This window comes from Parasteatoda tepidariorum, chromosome X1 (assembly GCF_043381705.1).
Source record: "Parasteatoda tepidariorum isolate YZ-2023 chromosome X1, CAS_Ptep_4.0, whole genome shotgun sequence".
Lineage (NCBI taxonomy): Eukaryota > Metazoa > Arthropoda > Arachnida > Araneae > Theridiidae > Parasteatoda > Parasteatoda tepidariorum.
In genome coordinates this window covers 55525074-55549531 of record NC_092214.1, presented here as the reverse complement: position 1 = coordinate 55549531, position 24458 = coordinate 55525074, and the positions used below count along the sequence as shown (strand labels likewise).

Genomic DNA, 24458 nt, shown 5'->3' with positions numbered 1-24458 from the left:
CCACGAAGTGCCCCACATCGACGCAGATTTGCTCTATTCAGAGGTTCTCCCAGATTGCGTAATGAACAAAGAGGGGAGTCGAAAATACCAATTGTATGGAGATGGTCACTCAGACAGTCATGTCCTGTAACAGCCGGAACAATGCTACTGCCTCACGTCTTGGGCGATTGGGTATATTAGCAAGATCACTACTCCAGGTCTTGAATTTAATTCTATCATGTATTTGTGTTTTGAATTTCAACTTCACAGCTTGTTTCGACTTCAAAGCTTGTTTCGACTTCAAAGAGCAGACAGCCCGGTGTAATTTGTTTGCTGTAGAAGCGTACCTTTTTGTGCGAGAAGATCTGCTTGATCGTTAAATAAATGCCGCATTGTCCAGTGATCCATTGTAACTTGATGCGTTTGTTTTCTTGACTAATGCGACGAATTAACTCCCAGCACTGCAGGACTTCAACAATTGTAGGAGCCCCAAGAGAACTAATAACCTGTATGGCTGCCTGCGAGTCTGAGAGTATAACAACCTATATAATGTGAATTTAATACGTATTAATTCCAAAATAAAACACCGATTATAACTCTTCACAAAAAGAATGAATGCAGTTTTCAAACAAGAAAAATATGATTGATGAATTTATTGAATTCTTTTTAATGAAATTTAAAAAAGTTGTAAAGGCATATGGAAACTCTGAATTCCACACAAGGATGCAAAATATACCTCTAATTCTCAATAATGTTAATTAATCGATATTTTACCATCTTTTTAACAATAGATTACACCTAAGACCACCTAGGAAAAAAATAGGTTGTCCTGTCACTCTTTCTTCATTCACTGAGAATGGACAACTAGTTATCTTTTCATTTTATGGTATAGCAAAGCTAATTGCTGACCTCATTAGGTCACTGCTTATCACGCAACAGAAACATTTGAATCTCTTTCCTGGCTTCAAATATAAACAAATATTGAGTAAATAGATTCTGAGAAAATGAAATGGTTAAGATGCTCCGTCTACCACTTGTTATTTATTCAAGATGTTTTATGTCTATTGAGCAATAGCATGAAAAGAAATAGCAGTTTCAAACATTTTCTCGAAACTTCTGCTATCCACTGATTCATTGACACTAGCGAAACACATGTTTAAAAAATGGCAAAAATGTTTAATATCTATTATTGGACTGATTTTTTTGGAATAACAAAAATGTAAATATAATTTTTGTCGCTATATTTGAATGAATGGTCGATTCAGATGTCCTAACGAGTATTAAAGTAACATTGCGTCAATGGAATAAAAAATGGGACTTACTGTTTTGGTCATTAAAATGGGAGACTCACAGTAACAGAGGCCGTATTAAAAACCGTAGACTGTATATTTAGTACTTACAAATTTTCTTTGCATATATATGATGTATGATATTTCATGTAGATCCTGTATCATATTTCTGTGGACAGAATTCAATAAGGGGCACAGGACTATTTTGACCATGAAGTAGGAGAAGAGAACTTTACCTGAGTTGATAAATAGAAAAGATTAGATACCTGCGATATATATTTCATTGCTCCAGGCATTAGAGTAAATTTCTTATCTGCTTAAAAGAGATACATTGCATAAAAATCCAATTTTATTTGAAAATGTTAAATAAAGGGTTGAAATGAAGTTTTTTTTTTTTTTGATTTTTCAGATTTTTTGTAGTTTTCTCAATTGTAACTATAATGTGGGAAAATAATTAGCTTCTTTTAAAACTTTCGTATTGTTCTAGGTTGGCACTCGAAGGTATATGGCTCCTGAAGTTTTAGAAGGTGCTATTAATTTTAATAGAGATGCATTCTTGCGCATTGATATGTATGCTTGTGGATTAGTTCTTTGGGAATTATTGTCTAGATGTTCTGCTCAAGAAGGTAAAAATCTATCATTAAATAAATAATTTAATTATGAGAAGAATGTTTACTATTCAAATTTTCTTCAACTAAAGTATGAGAAAACTACTAGGTTGTGTCATAAATAATTTTAAGATTTTTTGAGTAAATTTTGTTGCTGTTTTTTATTTGATAAAATTGACTAATATCTCATTGTGTTTCAGTTTTATCATTTTTTAAGGAATCAAAATATGTAATTTGGTTTTATAAAAAAGTTCATGCTAAGATTTATGCTAGTTATACTAGCTAAGATTTATGCTAGTTATACTAGCTAAGATTCATGCTAGTTATACTAGCTAAGATTCATGCTAAGAGTTATAGTATTACTTCCATTGAATGCAAAAAAGGTAGATTAAAGTATGTTCATAATCTTCTAATTTGGCTAAAATTATTTTGGAAGAAATCCTGCTGTGGAAAAAAATAAATTTGAATTCTTTAATTTACTTAAATTTTGCTTTATTTAGTCTGATTAAAAAAGTCACTAGCTGAGCAAATTGTGCTAAATTTTTGTTTCATTAAAACTTAAAGTTTCAATATGAAGTGATTGACTGAAATAGCAAATTGATTATTGTTACAATAAGCCGTAAAAAAATACTGTTTTTTTTGTTTCTAGCGACCATGTTGTCACTTTCTTACGTACCGTATTTTCGAGGTGATAGACTGCCCTGGAATAGATATCGCACCTGAAAAATTTAATTAGAAAGGGAAAGTTTTTCATCGGAAAGGTCACGCATAATTTTACTACATGAGCTATTTTGGAGTAAATGTATCGGTTACAAATAACAAATTATAAATTAAACTAAATTATTAGATGGTTAAAATAAATAAAATAATTATTAAATATGCAATAAATGAATATTTGTAATCTTATGTTAAATCAGAAATGATACATTTTAGTAATTTTCATAATAATTTTTCAAAATTTTATCATGTACAATTGTGTGCTATTCAAACACTAAACAATTGCAAGCATATCCTTTTATTTTACTAATTTTTAATTTTAAAATTTAAAATATATCAAAAAACTTTTAAAATAGTTTTTAAAAAATTATGATTAAATTTATAAACAAATACTCTCGTTTAATGCAAAATTGAAGCATTGAATAATCATGAACACATTACATCTTTTATAGTTAATTTACATATCCCTCTTNTCCGCTGACTGTTGATATATATATTCATTCTTGGATTTCCTCTTTTTTACTTTCTGACTACTCTCATCCCTGTATATAAATCCAATGATTATACAGCTAAAAATTGTTAAAATAAACTTTAGATGTAGATTAAATCAATAAAAGCTATATTTCTTTAGATCAGCAACGAAAATAAAAAACAGGGAAAACTGAGTTCCTAAAATTTAAAACCATGAGTTCATTCATTCTCCTTTTATCTACTTGCTAAATATGTTGCATCATTTTACCTGAACCTCCTTAAATTTCAAAATTGTATATTTTTGGAATAATAAACTTTACTTTCAAAATAGATTGTTTAAGTATTTCATTTCACTCGTCCCTTTTAGAGAATAGAATGATTTGCATATTTCACTTTTCTTTTCTTCACACCTATAACAGAAGAAAGATGGACGGGTAATCATACTTCTGTGAATCCTCCTAAACAGACTGTTATTGCCGGGCTGGTAGTAGGAGGGACTTTCATCAACAGCTTCTTTGGTTGAGTTGGAGAGCATCTGTCATGCTTATTGTTTCATTCTTGTCATCTGTTTTTCACCTGCATTGTTAATTCTTTAGATTATTATTGATTCTAAATTATAAAAATTGATTGCCGTAAAAGATGAAAAGGGGAAGGGTGATTATGAAATTTTAGAGACTCAATTCAATGAAATAGAATTTTCAAGCTCAAGTAGTTAAAAAATCATCAGGTAGGCCTTCTCATTAGATCCGCCACACATAAGAAAATTCAAGGCTTTAACTATAAACATCTTTTGAGTGGCTAATAACTTAATTATATGTTATTTATTTATTTATTTTTTAATTTGTAAGTTTACAAGCACTGTAATGAATTTAATCCTATTACAGACCAATATTATTTATTGTTTAAGTTTGTTTTGATGTCAGAGAACATAATTGATTTATTTGCTTTATACTAGTTATCTGTATTTGTTTTAAGAGACAAAATTTTAAGTGCAATTGATTCATAATATAAAATAGTAACTTCGTTAAGTCATGAAAAATTTTTGTATCATGAAAATGTAGCAGATACTCTGAATTTACAATCCAATAAATTTTTAGCAAGTCAATTTTTTATCTATAAGTATTATTAACACTATTTTTTTTAAGAATGTTAATAAGTTTTTATAGGTTTTAACAATTTCAGTCAAATGATTTTAATTATTAAAAATCATCAAACTAATCTGTCATGTTTTTAAAACAATCTTAATTATTGAAAACAAAGCATGAATCTAGACAATAGGTATTGGGTGCCTTTTTATGCCTTATACTGTCAGAATACATTTGTGAAAAGAGTAATTTTTTGATTTGTATAAAACTAGGTAAAAATTGCTAAGTATATGATATCTTTTTGTATTGCAAATTAATATAACCTTGTATGATTTAAACAATCTTAAGCTAAATTTCTTGCTTAAGGAAGTATATGAAAAGATTTCATATACATTGTTTTTTTTCCTTTTCTGAAAAGAATTCTGTGGGCGAAATGAATTTATGTAATTTCTAATTAATAAATTCACACTAATTAAATATATAATATAATTATATAAATTCACACTGAAATATGTATACATTATTTTTGCTGAAACAATCTAAGTAAAGAGGGAATAGTTTTGGGTCTTTAATGTTTGATATTCCTTCAGTAATTGGAAAAAAAGTGGTTCAAATAATATTAATAAAGCAAACTGATTTTAGGATATTTAATTTTTTGATACTTTAAAAAAATAATTTTTTACACCATGCATTTTTAGGTCCTGTAGATCAATACATGTTACCTTTTGAGGATACTGTTGGTCAACATCCTACTTTGGAAGACATGCAAGAAGCTGTGTGTCAAAAGAAGTTAAGACCAAAATTTAAAGATTACTGGAGAAAACATCCCGTTAGCATATTTCATTGTATTTACAGCTCTTGGCTATTTTTAATCTTGCACAAAATATCTTAATATAATTTGTTTAAACTTACTGCATGATAAGTTTAGTTTTTATTTATAATTTTTACAACTATTACCACTTATTAGGCTTTTCGTCATGTCTATGGTGTACAGTTAGTCATAAAAATGCATACTTAAAAAACTTACTACAGTAGAAAATCTTTATAATGCTAACCTTAAAAGTAGGACTTTTTGTTGTGTGAAATTTTGTGTTTTATAGATCATTAAACTTAGCGACTAAACATGGCAATATCTATCCGGAACAGACAAATATTTATGTTTTCAAATTATTTTAAAATGAAAATAGTAAAAAACTCAAAAATATGGACTTAAGGTATTTATTATTTACTGAAAAAAATTTAACTATCCGGAGCATTACAAATGAAGTCCAGCAGATTTATCAATTTTGGTTTGCTTTAGAAATTGTAAAGTTAATGCTGTTTATAGAACTGCGTTATATAGATCTATTATACTTTGAACAGCTGTATTTAAGCAAAATCAAAATAAACTGTGTAGTGGCAAAATGGGACTTTTAAATATTATTTTTAGCTAAATATTTCAAATTGTTGTTGTTTTTATGTGAAATCTTTTCAACAAAACTGAAAAAAATGATAAAAGTGTTTTGGAAATTATCTATACAAAATATAATACATAATAACTTTACAAACATATTATTTTGGTGTTAAAATGGAGTCAAGCAAATTACTAGTGCAAAGGTTTTCATTTTGTAAATATTTCATTGCAGTTTCCATTAACTAAATGATTTAATTATTATTAAAATAAAACATTTTTACTTGTTTGTTAAGATTCAAGAAATAGTTCATGCTAATTCTTATTTCCAAATTTGAAAATTCTGTAAAAAGTCAGCAAAAATGTAGAGTATTTTAAAGATTTTGTAGCAAATCTTAAACAAGGAAGGGAAACAATGAAAAATGTAATAATGACAACCGAAGCTGATGTCCCCAAGGGAGTACCAGCCCGAAAGTCATAAAAATAGTACAAAACCTTTTCTTTCTGGAAAGCAAGGCAAAGGTCTAAAATTTGCTCTCTCTGTACCCCAAAGCTTTGCAAGAAGTCCAGGAAGAGAGAATACAAAATCAAAATACAAAAGTGAAATTAATGCAAAATACATAAACTATTTACAGAAGGAAAAATAAATTAAAAAAAAAACATGCTTAAAAACACATTTCATTGCCAAAACCCAAAGCACACCACACTCAGAAAATAACAAACCAAACTGAAAATCACAAATGAACATCCTGTCCCTACTTAATGCACAGAAAGGAAAAGAAAAGTAAGAAAGTTGTTGCCATTCATTAGTAGAAAAGCTCAACTGGGGCAACTCAGTTAAGTCTCGATCTAGTTCTTATTAAAGAAAGAAAATAAAAACTAATCATTTTGTTAATTTTACCCTCAAGATTATTTAAAAAAATTGCTAGTAGCCTCTTGAAAGTATTGAATATTATTGGAAATTTTATTAATTCTAGACAGTTGTGAAATAACTAAATTTTTGGAAATACTACTGCATAAATTGGTGGAAAAAATAACCCTAAAATGAAAAGCCCTCCTTTTATCATAAATACAAATTTTAATTTGATTATTAGCAATATTAATTTTAAAATTAAAAATATTCAACATTTAAGCAATTATCATTAATTCTCTTCAAAACTAAATCTTCTAATAATCTAAATATTAAAAATAAAATCATTATAAAATTAAATCATCAATATATCTAAAAACATTAAAATCATTAAACTCGAGAAAATTTGCTTCAAAAAATTATTAGCAAAAGCTGCAGAAAAAGAATTACCTTGTGGTATCCCTATTTTTTGTTTTAAAATCAATGCCATTAAAAAGAACATTTTCAAAAAGATTAAATTTACTAATTTCAATCCAATAAGTTTTATCAATATTTTCTTTAATTAAATATTTATCATAAATGCAACTACATATATACATATATATCAAGTATTAGAGCATGATGTATACTGTTATAAAGATTTTCAAAATCAAATATATTAATATTAAAAACCTCATTTATTTCAATAAAGTTCAAAACATCAATATTACTATTAATATCAATATTTTTCTCTCTTTTAATTTTAAACAAAATAATTTTAAGAATATTAAAGAATTTTTTCCTATTAATAGAATTATAACTATTTGTACCACAAGCTATAAATCTGAATTTAACTGGATTTTTATGAAATTTAACTATTAGAAATAAATAAGGATGAATTTTTTACTAAAAGCAATAATCCTTTTGTCAATAACTTTGTCATCCTTTAATTTAAGATAAGCATTATTGTATTCCCTAATAATCAATTTTTAAAAAAATATTGCTCATAATACCAAAGTTGTTAGAAGCTTTATCAACAGCTGTAATAATTAGCATATTTTTAATTTTTTTAATTTTCTCGAACATATAATCAATGATTGTACCACTGGGACAAAAGCACAATTTAGATTAGTTTAATTTGTTTTTCACACTTTCAACAATCCTGGTTTTCCATCCTGTAAAGCCTTCAATAGGTCAATGATATTTTCTTGAAACTTAAGCAGTAAAACAATCTAGATCCCTTTTAACTGATAAAATAAAATTATAATTTTTCTTTTTTAACTTGTCCTAAATTTAGATCCTCTATTTAAAATTTTAATCATCTTGATCTTCAATAATATCTAAATATCCGGTAATAACTCGACCAGAATCTTTATCAATAAACAGAGAAAATTCATTGGTATTACAATAATAATTGGACAGTGTACTGTTTGTCTAAAATAAGTACTCCTCCAGACATTCGTCTGAACCTGCGGCGGTGACTATGGTAACGAGGCATGACTATTTCAAGTAGGGGTGCGGGGTCACTGTTTAGGCGTGGTTTCGGCTCGGGTCGATGAGAGAAAGGGGATCTCTTTCTTTGGTCTATTGTGTTAGCCCTAGAGTGAAGAGAAATAAGCATTTGCGCCTAAAACATCGTTTAGAGTGTTCAATTCCTTTTTTTTTTTTTTATATATTTCTGCTTTTTCACAATCTTCAGTTTTAGAAACATTTTTCAAAGAATTTATTTTTGTAGTAAATTTTTTTCCCTTTTTCATTGTTTAATTTTTTTGAATTTTGAAAAATGCCTTTTAAATTTAAAAAAAGGTGAAGTTTTAAAACCAGCATTATAACTAATGCATTATAAATAGGAAGCATTAATAACTAACATTTTCAAAATTTCAGAAAAATCTTTCATTAATTATTAAATAAATAACTTGCATAAGTTGCGCTTTTTTATGTTTCAGCTCTCTTCTGATTTTCATTGATACTATTTGTCCAAATACAATGACCAGTTGAAATTGTTATTTCTATGAATAATGATTGATAAATAAGAGAATTAATCAGTATGGAAATTGTATAAAATTGTTTAGAGCAGTTCAATGTTTTATTAATAAATAACTCATCTATAAATTTATTATACATTGTAAATTGGTTATTAAGAAAAAATAAAAATAAATTTGCTAATAAAAAATTGTTAGAATTATTTTTTTAATAAATGGTGAGAGAAGCTATACATGTTGTATTAAAATAAGAATAAGAAAATGTAATTAAAAAAAAAACTTACATGACTTCAGATGGTTCAATGGGTGTTGAGATAAAAATTATCGCTGATAGTTTTAAATTTCATCTTACTTGCATTAACTTGCTTTCTGTTAAGAAAAAAAAAGAGTAAAAAATGAATAATAAAAAGAAAGATATTTAATATTTCTGTGGCATAGATAACATGAACTATTTCTATTTTCAGTAAAAGTGTTATCTTCTTTTAAAATTAGAGTTAATAAGTTTAAGCACTTCACTTTTACCAGAAAATTCAACTAATGAAAGAAATTAACTGCTTTAAAAAATGTGCAAGTTTAGAAACTAAACCATCAAAAAAATCAATGAATATTCATAATTAATAGCGCAAAATTGAAAGTAACATAAAAAAGCCCTGCACTACCCTCAATTTCAGAATTTGTTAAATTTTTTTCTTCTTTTTTTTTTCTTTGTATTTAAAAAATAGCAACCAATTGGGTAAAGCGAATCGTTTTAAGCAAAAAAGAAATATCTATAGGAATCTTAAAAAAGTTCTTGAATCAGATTAAATAAGTCTCCTACTATTGGCTGAGTCAGCCAATCGTATACTTCCAATACAAGCTATCATCGAAGCTACCCTCTCTAAACTGCACCATTCTTGTTTCCATAGCACCAGACAGCCTCAGACTTTGTGGCGGGAGGAGTACTTAGCTTAGACAGACAATAATATTATTTAAATATGTATATACATATATATATATGTGCGTGTGTGTGAATATGCTCATGCATATATATATATATCTATATACTATTCTAGAATCATGGAAGAGATGCTTGCAATTTTTGAAATTTTTTTTAGATTTCTCCAAAATTACTTAGAAGATTATTTTGGCATTTTAGAAGTGTTTAGGTCATGTCAATAAAGTTTCAAACGACCAGTATTAAATGATTAACAAAAACAACTATTTTTGAACACTCTGTCAGAAAGTATAACAATAAGCTTGCAACTTGTATTGATTATTTTGGTTGCTATTTACAATGATTACATTAAATTTTTGAAATCTAGCTTAATTATTTATGGAGAAATATATATTTTTTTATATAAAACTAATCTTTTTGTCCTATGTCTTTTTTACTATAACTTTTAAGAATTTTCCATAAAAATAAACAAAATTTTCAGAGCATTTTTTCATTATTTATGAAATTATTATTTTTAAATTTGAAGATCAAAATTGTTAAAAATTTGACAAGATATGAGTGTTTTAATTAGTTCTTTCATAGTGCGTCTGCACAGAGAAAAATTAAAAAAAAAAATCGTAATTTTGTTGTGAATAGTATATGGTAACTAATGTAAAAAGTCTAATAGGAATATCTTAAAAATTTAAAAAGTTTCTATCAATTTTCTAAGTAGTTTTTGTACTTTTTAAAAGAGAGCTCTAAATAATAATTGGTTTACAACAAATTTTATGTTGCTTTATAAGGCAAAATTTAATAACAAATAATGCGTTACATTAATCATTCGTACACACAAAAGTCACACGCAATGACAGGATCATTTTTAATAAATCTTGTTTTATAGTAGAATATAAAATTTGCGGAATTAAAATATTCAATAATATAAATTAAAATATTCAAATCAGACTTTTTTCTATAGTTACTAAACTCTATGAAACTGTTAGTTTTGATATTGTATAAATATCTTTTTATTTTTAAATTTTTATAGATTTTAGACATTTTAATGGAATTATTTAATTATAACATACCTAACATTTATATTAGAATAGTTTATTTATAGTTTTTACAGTTTTGCATTGCTGTTACATCCAATAGACATAAAAATTGATTGCATTAAAAATATTTTTAGTGTAATTTAAATATTATGCAGCTGTAATAAATGTTGTATAACTGTGATTTTTATAAAAAGTAGGAAAAAAATGTTATGTGCATTTTATTTTTGTTCCTTTACTGAATTGTATTTTTTTTTTCTACTTTTGCATTTAAACAGGGAATTAGCTCATTATGTGACACAATTGAAGAGTGTTTTGACCAAGATGCAGAAGCTAGGCTTTCTGCTAGCTGTGTCCAAGAGAGAATAAGCTTCTTGTACAAAACTCAGCCTCCTTATCCAAGAACACAAATGAGCATGGTAAAAGGTAAGTTATATTTCTAAAAATGAATTTTTTTATTTATGTGTAAGAGAAGAACTACCTTTTCTGATTTTTTTAAAAAAAATTTTAATCTTAACATTCTTCTTTTCCAAATTTAGTGAGTGTCATTACTGTCTCATTGAAACTGATGTTGCTAATGTCCTATTTTGTATTTGAGTAGGCAACAAATCACACTTTGCTAACAACTTTTTTGCATTAGATATGTAAGACTAGTTAATGGAATCCACCACTTGGAATCATTCATAAATTGAACCCATTGAATTCATAATTTTCATTTTACCCATTGCATGTAAACGATATCTAACACAGCAGATTTAGTCTCTAAATGTCTTGTGGAATTGTGGAGATATGATTGGTAAAATAAATAATTTGTTTAGATTTTAAAGAATAAAAATACTGTCTCTGGATCATTCCACGTCAAATCATACAGGATTTTTCAAAAATGGCACCCACCATATCAGATTTTGATGAAAACTTGTACACTTATAGAATTTTTTATGCTGATTTCAAAAATATCAGTAATACTAGAATTGGTAAAAGGGTTTAAAAATTATAAGCATTTATATTTTTGCGAAAATGGCATGTTTGCCACCATTTTGATTCACACATCAAAGACTATTAATGACTGTAACTCATCTTATATTTGTCCTGAAACAAAATTTTTTAAAAATTTTGTTAGTATAAAGTTATCTGTCATTTAAACACATTTTTTTTTTACAAATACCTATCTTACTTGTTTAGTAAATAGGTCATCTGTCATTTAAACACATTTTTTTACAAATACCTATCTTACTTGTTTAGTAAATTGGTCTATTTTGCGGTTTTTTGATCAACAGAGTTGAGGTGGCTCAAATGCATTTATTTGAGAAATATTTTTCGTATGATCATTTTAAGTACTGACAGTTTGATGATTATTGCTTTTAAAGTACAATAAAATGATTTAGAAAAACGTGAATCGTAGAAAAATTTGTAAAATTAAGTGACCATTTATAAAATAATTTTTTTCTTCTTTCTTTGAGCCCTCCTCCTTTAAAAAGGGAAAGAAAAAAAGAAGGTAAAACGATTGAAAATTAATGGAATTTCATCTTTTTTATAAATAAATTTATTCAGAATCTATTAAAATATAGATAATTTTTTTTCTGAAAGATTAGAGGGCTATACCAAATAATGAAGAGCAGCCATTAAATTTTTTTTAATTATGTTCACTTTGATCTTTAGGGAAGGAGAAAATCACAATCTGTAATGTTGAATAATATCAGAGAGAAAGTCATTGTATTTTTTTTTTAAATTCAAACATTTTGTTTGATTCTAAAATGTAATTGAAGACCAAATTATAAATATTTATAGTTAATTTTATACTTGATATTTAATGATTGTTCACTATATAATAATGACATTACAATAATTGTTGTGCTAATGAGTTTCTCTCAAAGAAGTTCATTTGAAACTAATAAAGTTCAATATAGTTTTTTCTATTTATTTTTATTGTGTTGAAATGAAATGATTTTATAACACCAACTGTCTGATAACTGTCAAAAAGTGATACTTGCTTAGTTCCTTTTACAAAAATTCTTTGTACAGTTGACATTAATAACACAACAGAAAGAACATACAAGCTCAATGATGAGTCAAACATTTCAGTGTGTAAACAATGAAAAAAATATTCTTCTACAACAGGAAAATAGATTTAAGGAATTAAAAGCGCCTGATTTTTATTTAAAGTTAAGAGTTAATATTGTTTTTTTTTTTAAAGTTTTTCAACAGAAATTTTGAATTCTTTTATCTTTAATGCATTTACTTCAAACTAAAAAGTTAGCTCATTCAATGTTTATTTTTAAAAATTATAATCAATATGTTGTTGCTATTTAGAATGAAATATGCTATTACCAAATGTTTCATTTAAAAAAAGTGTGCGAACTGCCATAAATTTTTTTTTATCAGATGTTAGTGTGCACTTACAAATATTATTGGTTAAAATATTTTTGAAATTGAAGGGGGCGAGTTTGCAGAAATCAGCTGCTGAAGTTACTCAACTCTGTTGATCAAAAAACTGCAAAATTTTATTGTTAAACAAGTCAAATATTTATTTGTAAAAATGTGTGTTTATGTGACAGACTACTTTCTTCTGAACAAAATAAAAAAAATTATTATTCTAGGACAAACATGAGTTACAGTCATGAATGGCCTCTGATGTATAAATGAAAATGGCGGCAAAGATGCAATTTCGGCAAGAAATAAATGATTATAACTTTTAAAATCTTTTACCGATTCCAATATTATTGATATTTCTAAAATCAGCATCAATAATTTTACAAGTGTACAATTTTTCATCAAAAACTAAGATCATGGTGGTACCATGGCTGGGTGAACTGACATGGGATGACCCCACTGGCCAAAGACTTTTGCACACCAACTTGATTATGATAGTGTCTTAGGTTATTTTATTTTGTAGTGTATAATTTATTTTGAGTGTTTACATCAGTGTTATGAAGTTGTTTTCCTTGATTTAAATATTGTGTTAAATTCAGTAATTATTATAAAGTAAAGATTTAGTAGATGCTACAATTATGCAGAATCAGTATAGCAGGGAAAAATTGGATTTATTTTCTGGCTGGGTATTATGACTTATGTGAAAAACAATGTATAAATTACATAATTTTTTTGTCCAATAAAAATGTGGAAGATATAAGTAAAAGAAATTATTACCTAAATACATTAATTATATTTATTTTTACATTTTTCCAAATGTTTTAAAATTTTTTAAGGGAATTAGAGACAACTACCATAATCAACCCTGCGATTAGGAAATGCTAACCTGATTTGGTGGAAGTTAAACTTCATAAATCTACCTGTAAAATACTTTCTGGAGTAAATGTAACCTAAAGTTATCAAGAGATGAATTTATTTTAGGAATAGCATCAGAATTAATGCTGAATACATTCAACTTGCTTTGAGGGCATTCTCAATATTTATCGAATTGGACATAAAAGTAGAGTATCATCTGAGCCTGCATCTCATGAAACCTGCAGAATACATTTTGATTTATATCCAATTATTATGTGTTTATTGATAAAATTTTTCATTACAATAGCTCGAATTTTGGCATGTAATCAATTTTGCAATTTTGAAATACCTAGACAGATTGTAGTCATTTAAATTATAATTAAAATCAGTTTTGCTTAATTTTTAAAAATTATCAGCTTTAATAAAATGTAATTTTTTATGTAGTTCTGTAATTCATTGGATTTTCTAGCTAACTCTAAAATATAATTTATACATTGTTATAGAACATAAAAAAATTTCTTTTATCTATGAAAGTAATTGGTATTTACTTTTTTAAGATTATATTGAAATCTTATGAATTTTTAGATATTTTTTTCAGAGTTGTGCAGTTCAATTTAAAAATTGATATTCACAACTTTTAATAATAAAAAAGGTAAAGAAATTTAGAAAAAATACTGAAAAGTATTGTAGAGCAATGCGTTTATACATTTTACTAATAGTATTGCTCCAAATATTTGGTTGTTGCTAAATATTCAGCACTGGCTGAATTTTTTTTTCTTCCTATTAATAAATAGTCCTAATAGTTCTTTTTAAATCAGTTCATTTATATATATATAATATATATATATGTGATTCTTTTTAAACATGACAATTCGGACCGAAAAATTTCTTCAAATTTAAAGTCTTCAAAATAATCTAATTTTTTTTGTACGCTTCTTTAGTTACATTTATTAATATCTTACAGACAGCAGTGTAGTTTATTGACATTTACTCGAGAAAAAAGAAAAAAATAGAAATTCACCAAATCTTGAATGCCAGGAAAATGACATATTAGCTTAGAAGTTTAAAAAACAGTCATTTTAAGTTAATAGTAAGTAACTCAACTTAAGCCTTTATGTTAGATGGGCCATAAATTCCTTAAATTAATTCTTTTTATCCACTGTAGAAAGAATAAAATTTTTTTGTTGTTGCTGATATGCACAGAATAAAATTGTGTATAATAATCAGTTATTAAATAAATAAATAGCTTTGACCATCCAAAATCCAACCATATTACAATCATGCATAAACTTGGCATTAGGTCAATATTTGCTTTCCCTTCTTACAGTATTAGCAGTTAAAAAAAATTTTTGGTAACACTTCAATGTCCTGAAATTCATAAGCCAGGATAATGACAAATTCGCCATTTTATAGGATATAACTTTACTTTAATTTAATATTTTGTTCTAAGACGTTTACATTCTGCAAAAAAACAACAGGATTTCTTAAAATAACTCAGATAAATCTATGTAGTTTATGTTATTAATGATTTCAAGAAGCCAGGAAACAGGAAAATGACAACACAAAAATCTACTCATCTTGAAAATTTTTTTGAAATAGACTTTGAACCAGAAACTTGGTTCTTTATTCATGCAACAAGACATATTCATATAGGAAGGTATCTAATCAATCTATTAACATAAGATACTGAAAGCTGGCTCTATCTATTTTGGTTAAAAACCACTAAATAAAAGTAGCCACGAAAATGACAGATTTTCTTGGGACAAACAAATTACTGACAGAAAAAATTATTTTAAGCGAAGTTTTTGTAAATAATACCCTCTGCATATATTCTATAAATGCTTACACCGATTGAGTAAAAAAAAATTAGATATTGAAAAATTTATGGGAAGTTTTGAAGCTAGTTATTACAGGAGGCATTGTTTGGAACATGCCAGGAAAATGACAATATGAAGTTCAATTAAATTTTTTAACTATACAAAATAGTCAATGCTAGTGCAAAGTCATTTTAAAATGCTAACAGCAATGCAATTTATAAATTTTTTTTAAAAAAAAGTTCTTTTACTGTTATGGTATTAGATCCTGGAGCAAGGGAGAGTGAATTGTCATATTTCGTGAGAATCACCCATGTATATATATATATATATAATAAAATAAATAAATACAGTACAGAACCCGTTATCCGGAAATCAGAAAACCAAAAAACCGGAACGAAATTCGATAAATTTTCTCGCTATTTTCTAAAAAAAAAAAAAATTTTCTTTCCTCATAAGATTTTACGATTTTTCTTTCTTTTTTTAAAGATGTTTACCTTACCATCATTTTGGAAAAAATCATTAGTGTATTACTTCATCGTTTTTTCTTATTTTTAAGATTGTTTCCAATTTTTTTTTTAGTTGGATTTAACAATTAAAAAAACGGCTTTTTGTAGCAATTCAGAAAACTGGAAAAATCAATTATCCGGAAAAGCGATGGTCCCAACCGTTCTGGATAATCGGTTCCCTGCTGTACAAGAAAACAAGAAGAAAGTTAAGGAAAACAATAAGTTTCATTTATTGCGCATAAGCTGCAAGTAAATAGAACTCATTAGATAAGCTCAAAATGAAAATAAAACAAAGGAAAATTATAGACATATGAAAAAAAGGGGGGGAATAATAATGAAAAAAAGTAGCAAGGCAACTGATTAAAAAAAAAAAGAATGAAATTTTCTAAAAAACCGGAAAATAAAAGACATAATCTTTTCATCAGCCCACACAATTGTATCCGCAAAAAAGAGTGCTTTCTGATATTGTATCAATATAGCCAAAGCAAAATATATTAATACAGTTCAGAACCTGTTATCCGGAAATCAGAAAATCAAAAAACCAGAACGAAATTCAATAATTTTTTTTCGCCATTTTTTAAAAAAAATTTTTTTTTCCTCATGAGATTTTACGATTTTTCTTTTTTCTTTTAAAGATGTTTACCGTACCATCATTTTGGAAATAATTATTAGTGTATTACTTCATCGTTTTTTCTTATTTTTAAGATTATTTCCAAATATTTTTTTTTAGTTGGGTTTAACTATAAAAAAACAGCTTTTTGTAGCGATTCAGAAAACCGGAAAAATCAGTTATCCGGAATAGCGATGGTCCTGACCGTTCCGGATAATCGGTTCCATACTGTACAATAGTGTGAGGAGCACTCAAACATTTTTTTTTTACAGAAATTGCAACAAATAAATTTATTTAATTTTCCCACGTGCAAATCCATTTCGGGAAAATTCGCTTTCCAAAATTATTTACTAAATAATCTCTTTGTTAATTTGTATAATTTTTCCATGTGCAAATCCATTTCGGGCAAATCTGTGGTCAAAATTATTTACTGAAAAATTCCTTTACTAAAAATTTCCTTTGTTAATTTTTATAATTTTTCCATGTGCAAATCCATTTCGGGCAAATCGCTGGGTAAAATTATTTACTAGAAATTTCTTTATTGATTTATAAAATTTTTCCATGTGCAAATCCATTTCGGGCAAATCCGTGCTAAAATTATCTACTAAATTTTTCTTTTCTTTGATAATTTGTATAACTTTTCCATGTGCAAATCCATTTTGGGCAAATCCGTGGCCAAAATTATTTGCAAAACAGGCAATTTATGTTTCTCTTTTCTATTTTTTCTTAAATAAATATTTATTTTCTAAAATTATTTGTGGTCAACTTGTTTTCATATTTTGTAATCTGGCATTCTTGTTGCGAAAATATTTTTAAATCATTCTTGAAAATTTCCTGTTCATGTAAGTACATCTGATTTCGCTACTCGCTTTAGAGATTTTGTTTTATACTGTTTTTTCTTTTTATTTTATTTTCTGTTTTTACATGTTATTTTTATTTGTTGTAATTTTTGTAAAAAAATTTTTTCGAGTGCTCCTCACACTATTGTATTAATATATTTTGCTTTGGCTATATTGATACAATATCAGAAAGCACTCTTTTTTGTGGATATAATCGTGTGGGCTTATGAAAAGATTATATCTTTTATTTTCTGGTTTTTTAGAAAATTTCATCCCTTTTTTTTAAAATCAGTTTGTTATTTTTTTTCATTGTTATTCCCCCCCTTTTTTTCATATGTCCATAATTTTCCTTTGTTTTATCTTCATTTTGAACTTATCTAATGAGTTCTGTTTACTTGGAGCTTATGCGCAATAAATGAAACTTATTGTTTTTCTTAACTTTTTTCTTGTATTTATTTATTTTATTATATATATATTTATCTATATATTTATATATATATATATAAATGTGTGTATGTATGTATACATACATATATATATTGTATGTATACATATATATATACAGTGAACTCTCACTACTATGATTTCCGTTACAACAATAACTCTCGCTATTATGATAATGTTTCATGGTCCCGACAAACTTTCATATGAATTAATGTTATTCTCCTCTCGATATTACGATATTCTCTAAAGCAATAAACAACTGTAAAAAAATATTTTTTTCTTCCAAATTTTTAACCTTATTTTTTTCATTATTCTTAGTTTTCAAATAATGTAAAAAGTCTTATTTTATCATCTTTTGCCATTTTCCCATTTTTTTCTGACAAGAAAAAACCCACTGCTGACCACCCGAAGAGCTTCCATTCTTAGAATTGCCCACCATATCTCTTAAGAAGTCACAGACATAATATTCCTATTTGATTTCATTTCCTTCATGTTAAAACCTGGTCATGAGTCACAAATGAACAAAAGCATCATATTAACACCTGAAAGAAAATTTTTTACTTAGAGGGTGGGTGGAGCACCATTCGCAAACGAAAGTCATTTTCGTATTTTAAACTCAATGCATACTTTGTTGATTGACTTAACAGTCAAAAGAATGAATAAACCCCTGTAGCAGAATTTTTTCGGGCTTTCTGCGACATACCTCATTAATACTAATATCTTTCTGCAAATATTTAACAATAAGAAATATACGAATTTTAAAAAAATTAAATTAATTAAATAAACAAAAATTGGATCAAATAAAATAATTTTTTTAATTGCATGTGTGATTTTTTATTCTAATATTATGGGCGATATTCTCGCATTTTATAATTCATCATCATATTAAAAAAATAAAATAGTGAAATCTGTAGCAGTAACTGCCAATAAAAAAGATAGACGACGAAATCACACGAAACGCACTCTTCAAAAAGAGGTTACTAAATGCATGTTTTCATTTCGAGATTTAGTTGTTGTGATAATTAACATCGGATTTTAAAAGCTATGTGGAAATCAGTAGTTATAACTGCATGAAAAATTGGAGCGAAAATTTCCACAGAAACGAAAACCAAATTTTTTACTTTATTATTCTTTATTTTTCATTTTTCTCCAATGAGAATAGAAAAGTCACAAGCATGTTTTTCCCACTCCGAAGCGCGAGAAAGGCATCTTTTGATTATAATTCCGAAGAAAAGATAAAATCTTTCAAAAATTTCTGCTGAAAAGAAAAGCAAAATTTTTTATTTCACAAAGGAAAAATCCTTCTGCAAGAACTCAGTAATGTTCTGGGACAATGTCGCCGTGTTACCACGATTCTGCCTCGGGGGAATAAACAAACAAAAATATCGGATTATTTTCAATAAAAACGGTTTTCAGGTATATTTGCTGTCTGTTTTATTTCAATTGTTTTTAATATTTCATCCTAAATAACCTATCTGCAAATTAATATATACGTTTATAGTTGATACATATTTAACATTAAAATTTTAAAAAAAGTCTTATTGTGTTCCCAAAGTGTGTAGGCCCTCAATATAACAATACATCCCTCTACAACAATATATTATTTATTCCCAGAAATAGTGTTATAGCGAGATTTTACTATATATATATTTATATTAAAAAAAGAAACAAATCAAAAATGTTTAATTAGTTATTTGTCTTAAGATTTTTCTTAACTGTGTAGTATTAACTCTAGTTCATCCCATGTGCATATGGTTTTTTAATCTTGATGCACTATAAATCTTATGTCTTTAATTTTATTTATTTTTTTTCTCTTAAGCCTAGTTTAATACCATTTAAATTTCTTTTATTGAACATTTTATAACAATTTTTACAACATAAACTCTTTAATTGTGCTTAAGAAAATTTATATATATATTTTTTTAACGAAGATGCTTTTTTTATTAAGATTTTATTGGTGTAACAAATATACAAAATGTTTTATTTCCCTTCTCTGAACTGTTTCTCATTGGTGTTTGCACTCTCCAATGGACCAAAAAATTACATAGTACTGTTTCTTAATTAACGAATTAACATTCCTTAATTTCTGTGATTGTCATCAGCATAAAAGTTAACAAAAAAATAACCTGGTATTATTTATGCAAAAGTTACTAATGCTTTCCTTATTTAACTGTATTTTTTTGCAATATTTATTAATCCTGTCTTTGTATACTTCTCTATTTTTATGTTTTAACTTTTGATTATTATTCTAAATTAAATGCTTAAAATTAGGAGTGGTATACTTTAATTACAAAGTAATGTGTTATTTTATTATGCAACATTTTTTGATAAATGTATTTAAAATAATATATAACTATTAACTGTTTCACAATTATTAATAGTAAATAAATTACTAGCTTTTATGATAAGCTTTATGTAATCTGTTTCCAGTCAACATATGCAATTGAAATAATGGATACAAAACTGTGAAAAATTACTCCTAATTAACTTATCCACTTATTACTAAATAATTTGTTTGGTGGAAAAAGTTTCAGCTTTTATGCTAACCAAAAATTAAGTAAGATTTTAGGAAAATAAAATTGTAGATGAAGTTGCAATGGTAGAAAAAAATGATTCAATTAAAATTTTATCGCAGTTGATTTAGAAACTAAATCTGTATAAGTACAATTAAAATTTTTAGGATCTTTTCTTTCGAATAATTTTTAATTTTGTTGTAACAATGAGTGAATTGAAAATGTTCCATGATTCTAAGCATTTTGCTTTAGATCAAAAGGATTTGTAAGGTAGCGTGTTGCATAAGTACTACAATTGTATTATTGAAAGAATTATATATGTTTTAAAATTGAAACATTGTTTTTAATTTCATATTTTTATCTTTGACAGAAATATCATGTTCTACTGCTACCTCAAATATTTGCCCAGATATTGAGCCAGTTTCTAGATCTCCTCCAATTTTACCGCCAAAAGAATCTAGTATATAGAATGTACAAAAAGAAACACTGCTTTGCCATGTACTGGATATTGGTCAGTGATTAAAAGAGTTCTCTTCTCAAAATGGATGTAACTCAGCTTGGAAGTACAGACTAAAACTATATGCTCTTTCTAAAATATCTCTTGTAATTCACAAGATTTCCTTGTGCCTTCTATCAAGCTAGTACAAGTTTATCACTACAGTCAGTTCTACTCTGATAAGTAATTGCTCTTCTTAATACTAGCCTGTGCAGGGGGAAAGGGAAAAGTTTTACATAATATCTTCGTCATTTTAAACTCTGTTTATCATTACAGTGTACCCATCCAAAATCTGTTACATTTTCCAGAAAAATAAAACAATTTAAATTATGTAAATTAAATAGTTTATTTTAGGAGTGACACTTTTTATGCTATGAACAACAAGAAAAAGTTTCTTAAAATTTGAATGAATTTTATTGATTTGATTTTTATAATTAGATATTTACCTCTCTTATTGTTTTATGACTAAAAAAAATTTTTTATTGCTGATGTAACAATCAAATTGCTATACTTTTAATTACTGTTATCTAAGTACTATGTTTAAATGTAAAAATGAAGTTATATTATCGTTAACACAAAACTTTTAGAGATATAATATGATTTTTGAATGCATGTGTGTATAAGTCTTCTGAGTTGTAGTCACTTCTTAAACTGGAATCTTATGTGGGTTTTATTATTGATCCATTTTTGTGAACTTTAAGTCGATGCTTGACACTGAGCTAAGTTTAAGCTCAAGCACTAAAGATCTGAGATTACAAAACTATTAGTTGCTCTTATGAATGTTCCTATTATTAACATGGCCTCTGTGGCATGCTGCCTGTACCTGAATTCTAAAATGGCAGGGATTGCATTTTAGTTCATTGCATCATTATGGGAAAGATGCCCTGATTTCCCCCTCTGAAAAATTTGAACTTTAAAGGAGGTAGAAACGAATGTACAGAGTTATGTGTCTTATAAGGTAAATAGCTAATGTGTAAACAACAACCGAATTACTTATGAAATGTTTGACATTATGGACAAAATCTATACCTGACAGCAAGTGCCAAAGTTAAGTTCCATACAAAATTGTTAGTATGTAGATGTTTTTCTTTTTTCTTCTTTGTCTGTTGCATTATCTTTAAATGAATAATTTATGATATGCAGAATTATCATTAACTTCATCTCAAATCTTCAGATAAAATAGTATTTTTAAACTCAATATTTTTTTTTACATTGCGAAAATAGCTTTATTTATACTCAATTTGAAAAACTTAAATGCTTGCTACAAATTTCTTAATCAGGCTTAGGTGGATATTAAAAATATCATTTTTTTAAATGAAAATATATATATATANATATGTATATATATATATATATAAATAAATAAAACATACATATGAAAACATGTTGACTGTTTCATACCAAGAATGCTTACAAACTTACACAAAATCAGTTTAAAAGTTCAAGTTTGTTAAAATATTAAGATGTTTCAGGAAGAAACAAGGATGGACTGAAAAATTCATAACTACTTCATACATACCCTTATTTATAATTTTATTACTACCTCTGTTTACTTCTTCTAGGAGCATTTTTGTTTCATACTACTTAAATAAGCATTCAATTATTTAAGTGTTTTACATGTAGGTGATTTGTAGTTTATTTCCAAATTTAGATTCTGGTTTGCTAACTTACAGAAAATTTCCAAATACCTTTAAAAAATAAAGTTTGTTCAATTTTCTTACCTATATTTATTTTTCATTTTGAAATAAATTTAATCCCTGAAAGTATTTCTTCGCATTTTACTAAAGTATCTCTTGTATCACTTTTAATATTGTCAATATTTAAAATAACAAAAAATATATAATTACAAGATAATTCTGAGCTGGAAATTCATAAAACAGGTTTTGCAGTCAACATGTTAAATAAGTTTTTAATACAGTGCTTCTTGAAATATGTTTAGTGAGAAGAATGGAACTCTGCTGGTCAGTTGTTTCATCACTTCCTTCCTACTTGTAAACTTTAAATTTTTTTTTTAAAATTTTAATTAGTAAATATTCTGATAATAAGCATTATAAATCATTTGACCTCTTCATTTTGTTTATCAAATGTACAGCAGTTTTGTTTTTGTATTCTTATCTCTTTTAACCACTGATATCATATATTTGTAATTTTTTTAAAATTTCTTAATAACTGAATTGAAAGATAATGTATTTTATTTTAGTAACATATGTATACACATACATCCACACACACATATATAATGCATGATATCATATTAATATGATAGAACCTCATTTCACATTTAGAGCACATAGTTTAACATCTTAGACATTGAGCAAATAAAAAACTTTTAAAATGCAAAATACGAAAATCAAAATAACATTAAAACTATGCAACTTACATTAACTATCCTTTACTGATCAGTTTTTGAGAACAATAATGTTTATTACTTTTAAACTGCAGTAATGTTTAAATTTATTTAGGCGAGTTTAATTTAATTATCAGCCTTCTTTCTTGCAAAGGTTCAAACTGATTAAAATAATTATGGAATCTATGTTGAGAAAAAATTCAATTGTTGTATAAACACTCATGAAGTTATACATGTACAAACTTTAGTCCAAATGCCAGTTTCTCACAAATATCTCTCTCTCTTATTTTCATAATTTTTCAAAATGTTAGATACCTTACTGTTTTTTTTTCTTTCTTCTTTTACATAACGTGTTTCTTACATTACCCTTTAATGGTTGAGTTTAAGTTTAATATAAATTAGTAGTTTTAGCGAGCAGATTTGGAAATTAGAAGTGTACACTTGGCATCTTGGTGGAATTCAGTCTTAATTTGTAATCCATGTTATAATAAAATTAATTTTTGAAATTTATTGTAGTGTTGAATAATCACGAAGCAAAGTGGGCATTTTTTACTAATTATTTAAATGCTGACTAGCTGCAATTCTATATTTCTTGTGAAAAACGGTGACTCCACATGAGCAGACATTAATTTCTATGCTTTCGCTATTTCTCAGTATCATACATCAATGGATTCTTATTTGAATGATAATGATAAAAGATTTTGACAGATGATAAAGATGAGGAAGCAAATGTAATTATCTTTGTAAATAAAATTAATGCACAAGCTAAAAATTATTAAACAATTTTTTGGTTCTTCAAGCAGACTATTATTGTGTTTCAAAGTTTCTACGACTAAAAATGTTTAAGTTCTCTTAAGTACTAGATGCAGAGCTGTGTGCTAGTGCATAATTATTATAAAGCTGTATCATTCAATTAACAATTTAAAAAAAGACTCAGCACTTCATATCTATTTAAATTAAAAAGAGGCTACTCAAGTCTATTTTATAATTTCTTTCTTTCTTGATATTATAACTGAATTAGTTCATAGTAAGAAGTTCATTGTTACGTTAATTTTTAATGTTATTCGAAGTTCTCTGTATAAGAGGATGTAATAGCAAAAAAAAACGAGACAAAAAAACACTTCTTTTTTCTAACTCTGTCAGCTGCATCATTTAAAATTTACGACTATATATTCACTTGTTATAATATTAAAATAATTTTAAAGGTAATTTTTCAGGCATTTAGTGAGATATTTGGCAAACACATAAATTTGTGGACATATAATTGCTTTAGTCTTGTATTTATAGTGTCTATACTGTAGGAAAATATATGTGTGTGGTGTGCAAATGTATGTAGCTGTAAATATTAT

At 26.5% G+C, this 24458-nt stretch overlaps 1 protein-coding gene across 4 annotated transcripts in view; it reads left to right on the top strand.

Annotated features, from left to right (window-relative positions):
• LOC107436981 (activin A receptor type 2 punt) overlaps positions 1–21103 on the top strand; it is a 55907-nt gene extending 34804 nt beyond the window's left edge. For all 4 annotated transcript variants that reach the window (XM_043042140.2, XM_016048830.3, XM_043042141.2 and 1 more), the window contains 4 exons: positions 1756–1894; positions 4848–4978; positions 10591–10738; positions 20637–21103. In XM_043042140.2, the coding sequence (XP_042898074.1) occupies positions 1756–1894; positions 4848–4978; positions 10591–10738; positions 20637–20734 (516 nt within the window). In that variant the 3' untranslated portion in view covers positions 20735–21103. The remainder of the gene's footprint in view (positions 1–1755; positions 1895–4847; positions 4979–10590; positions 10739–20636) is intronic.
• Positions 21104–24458: the final 3355 nt, after the last annotated feature.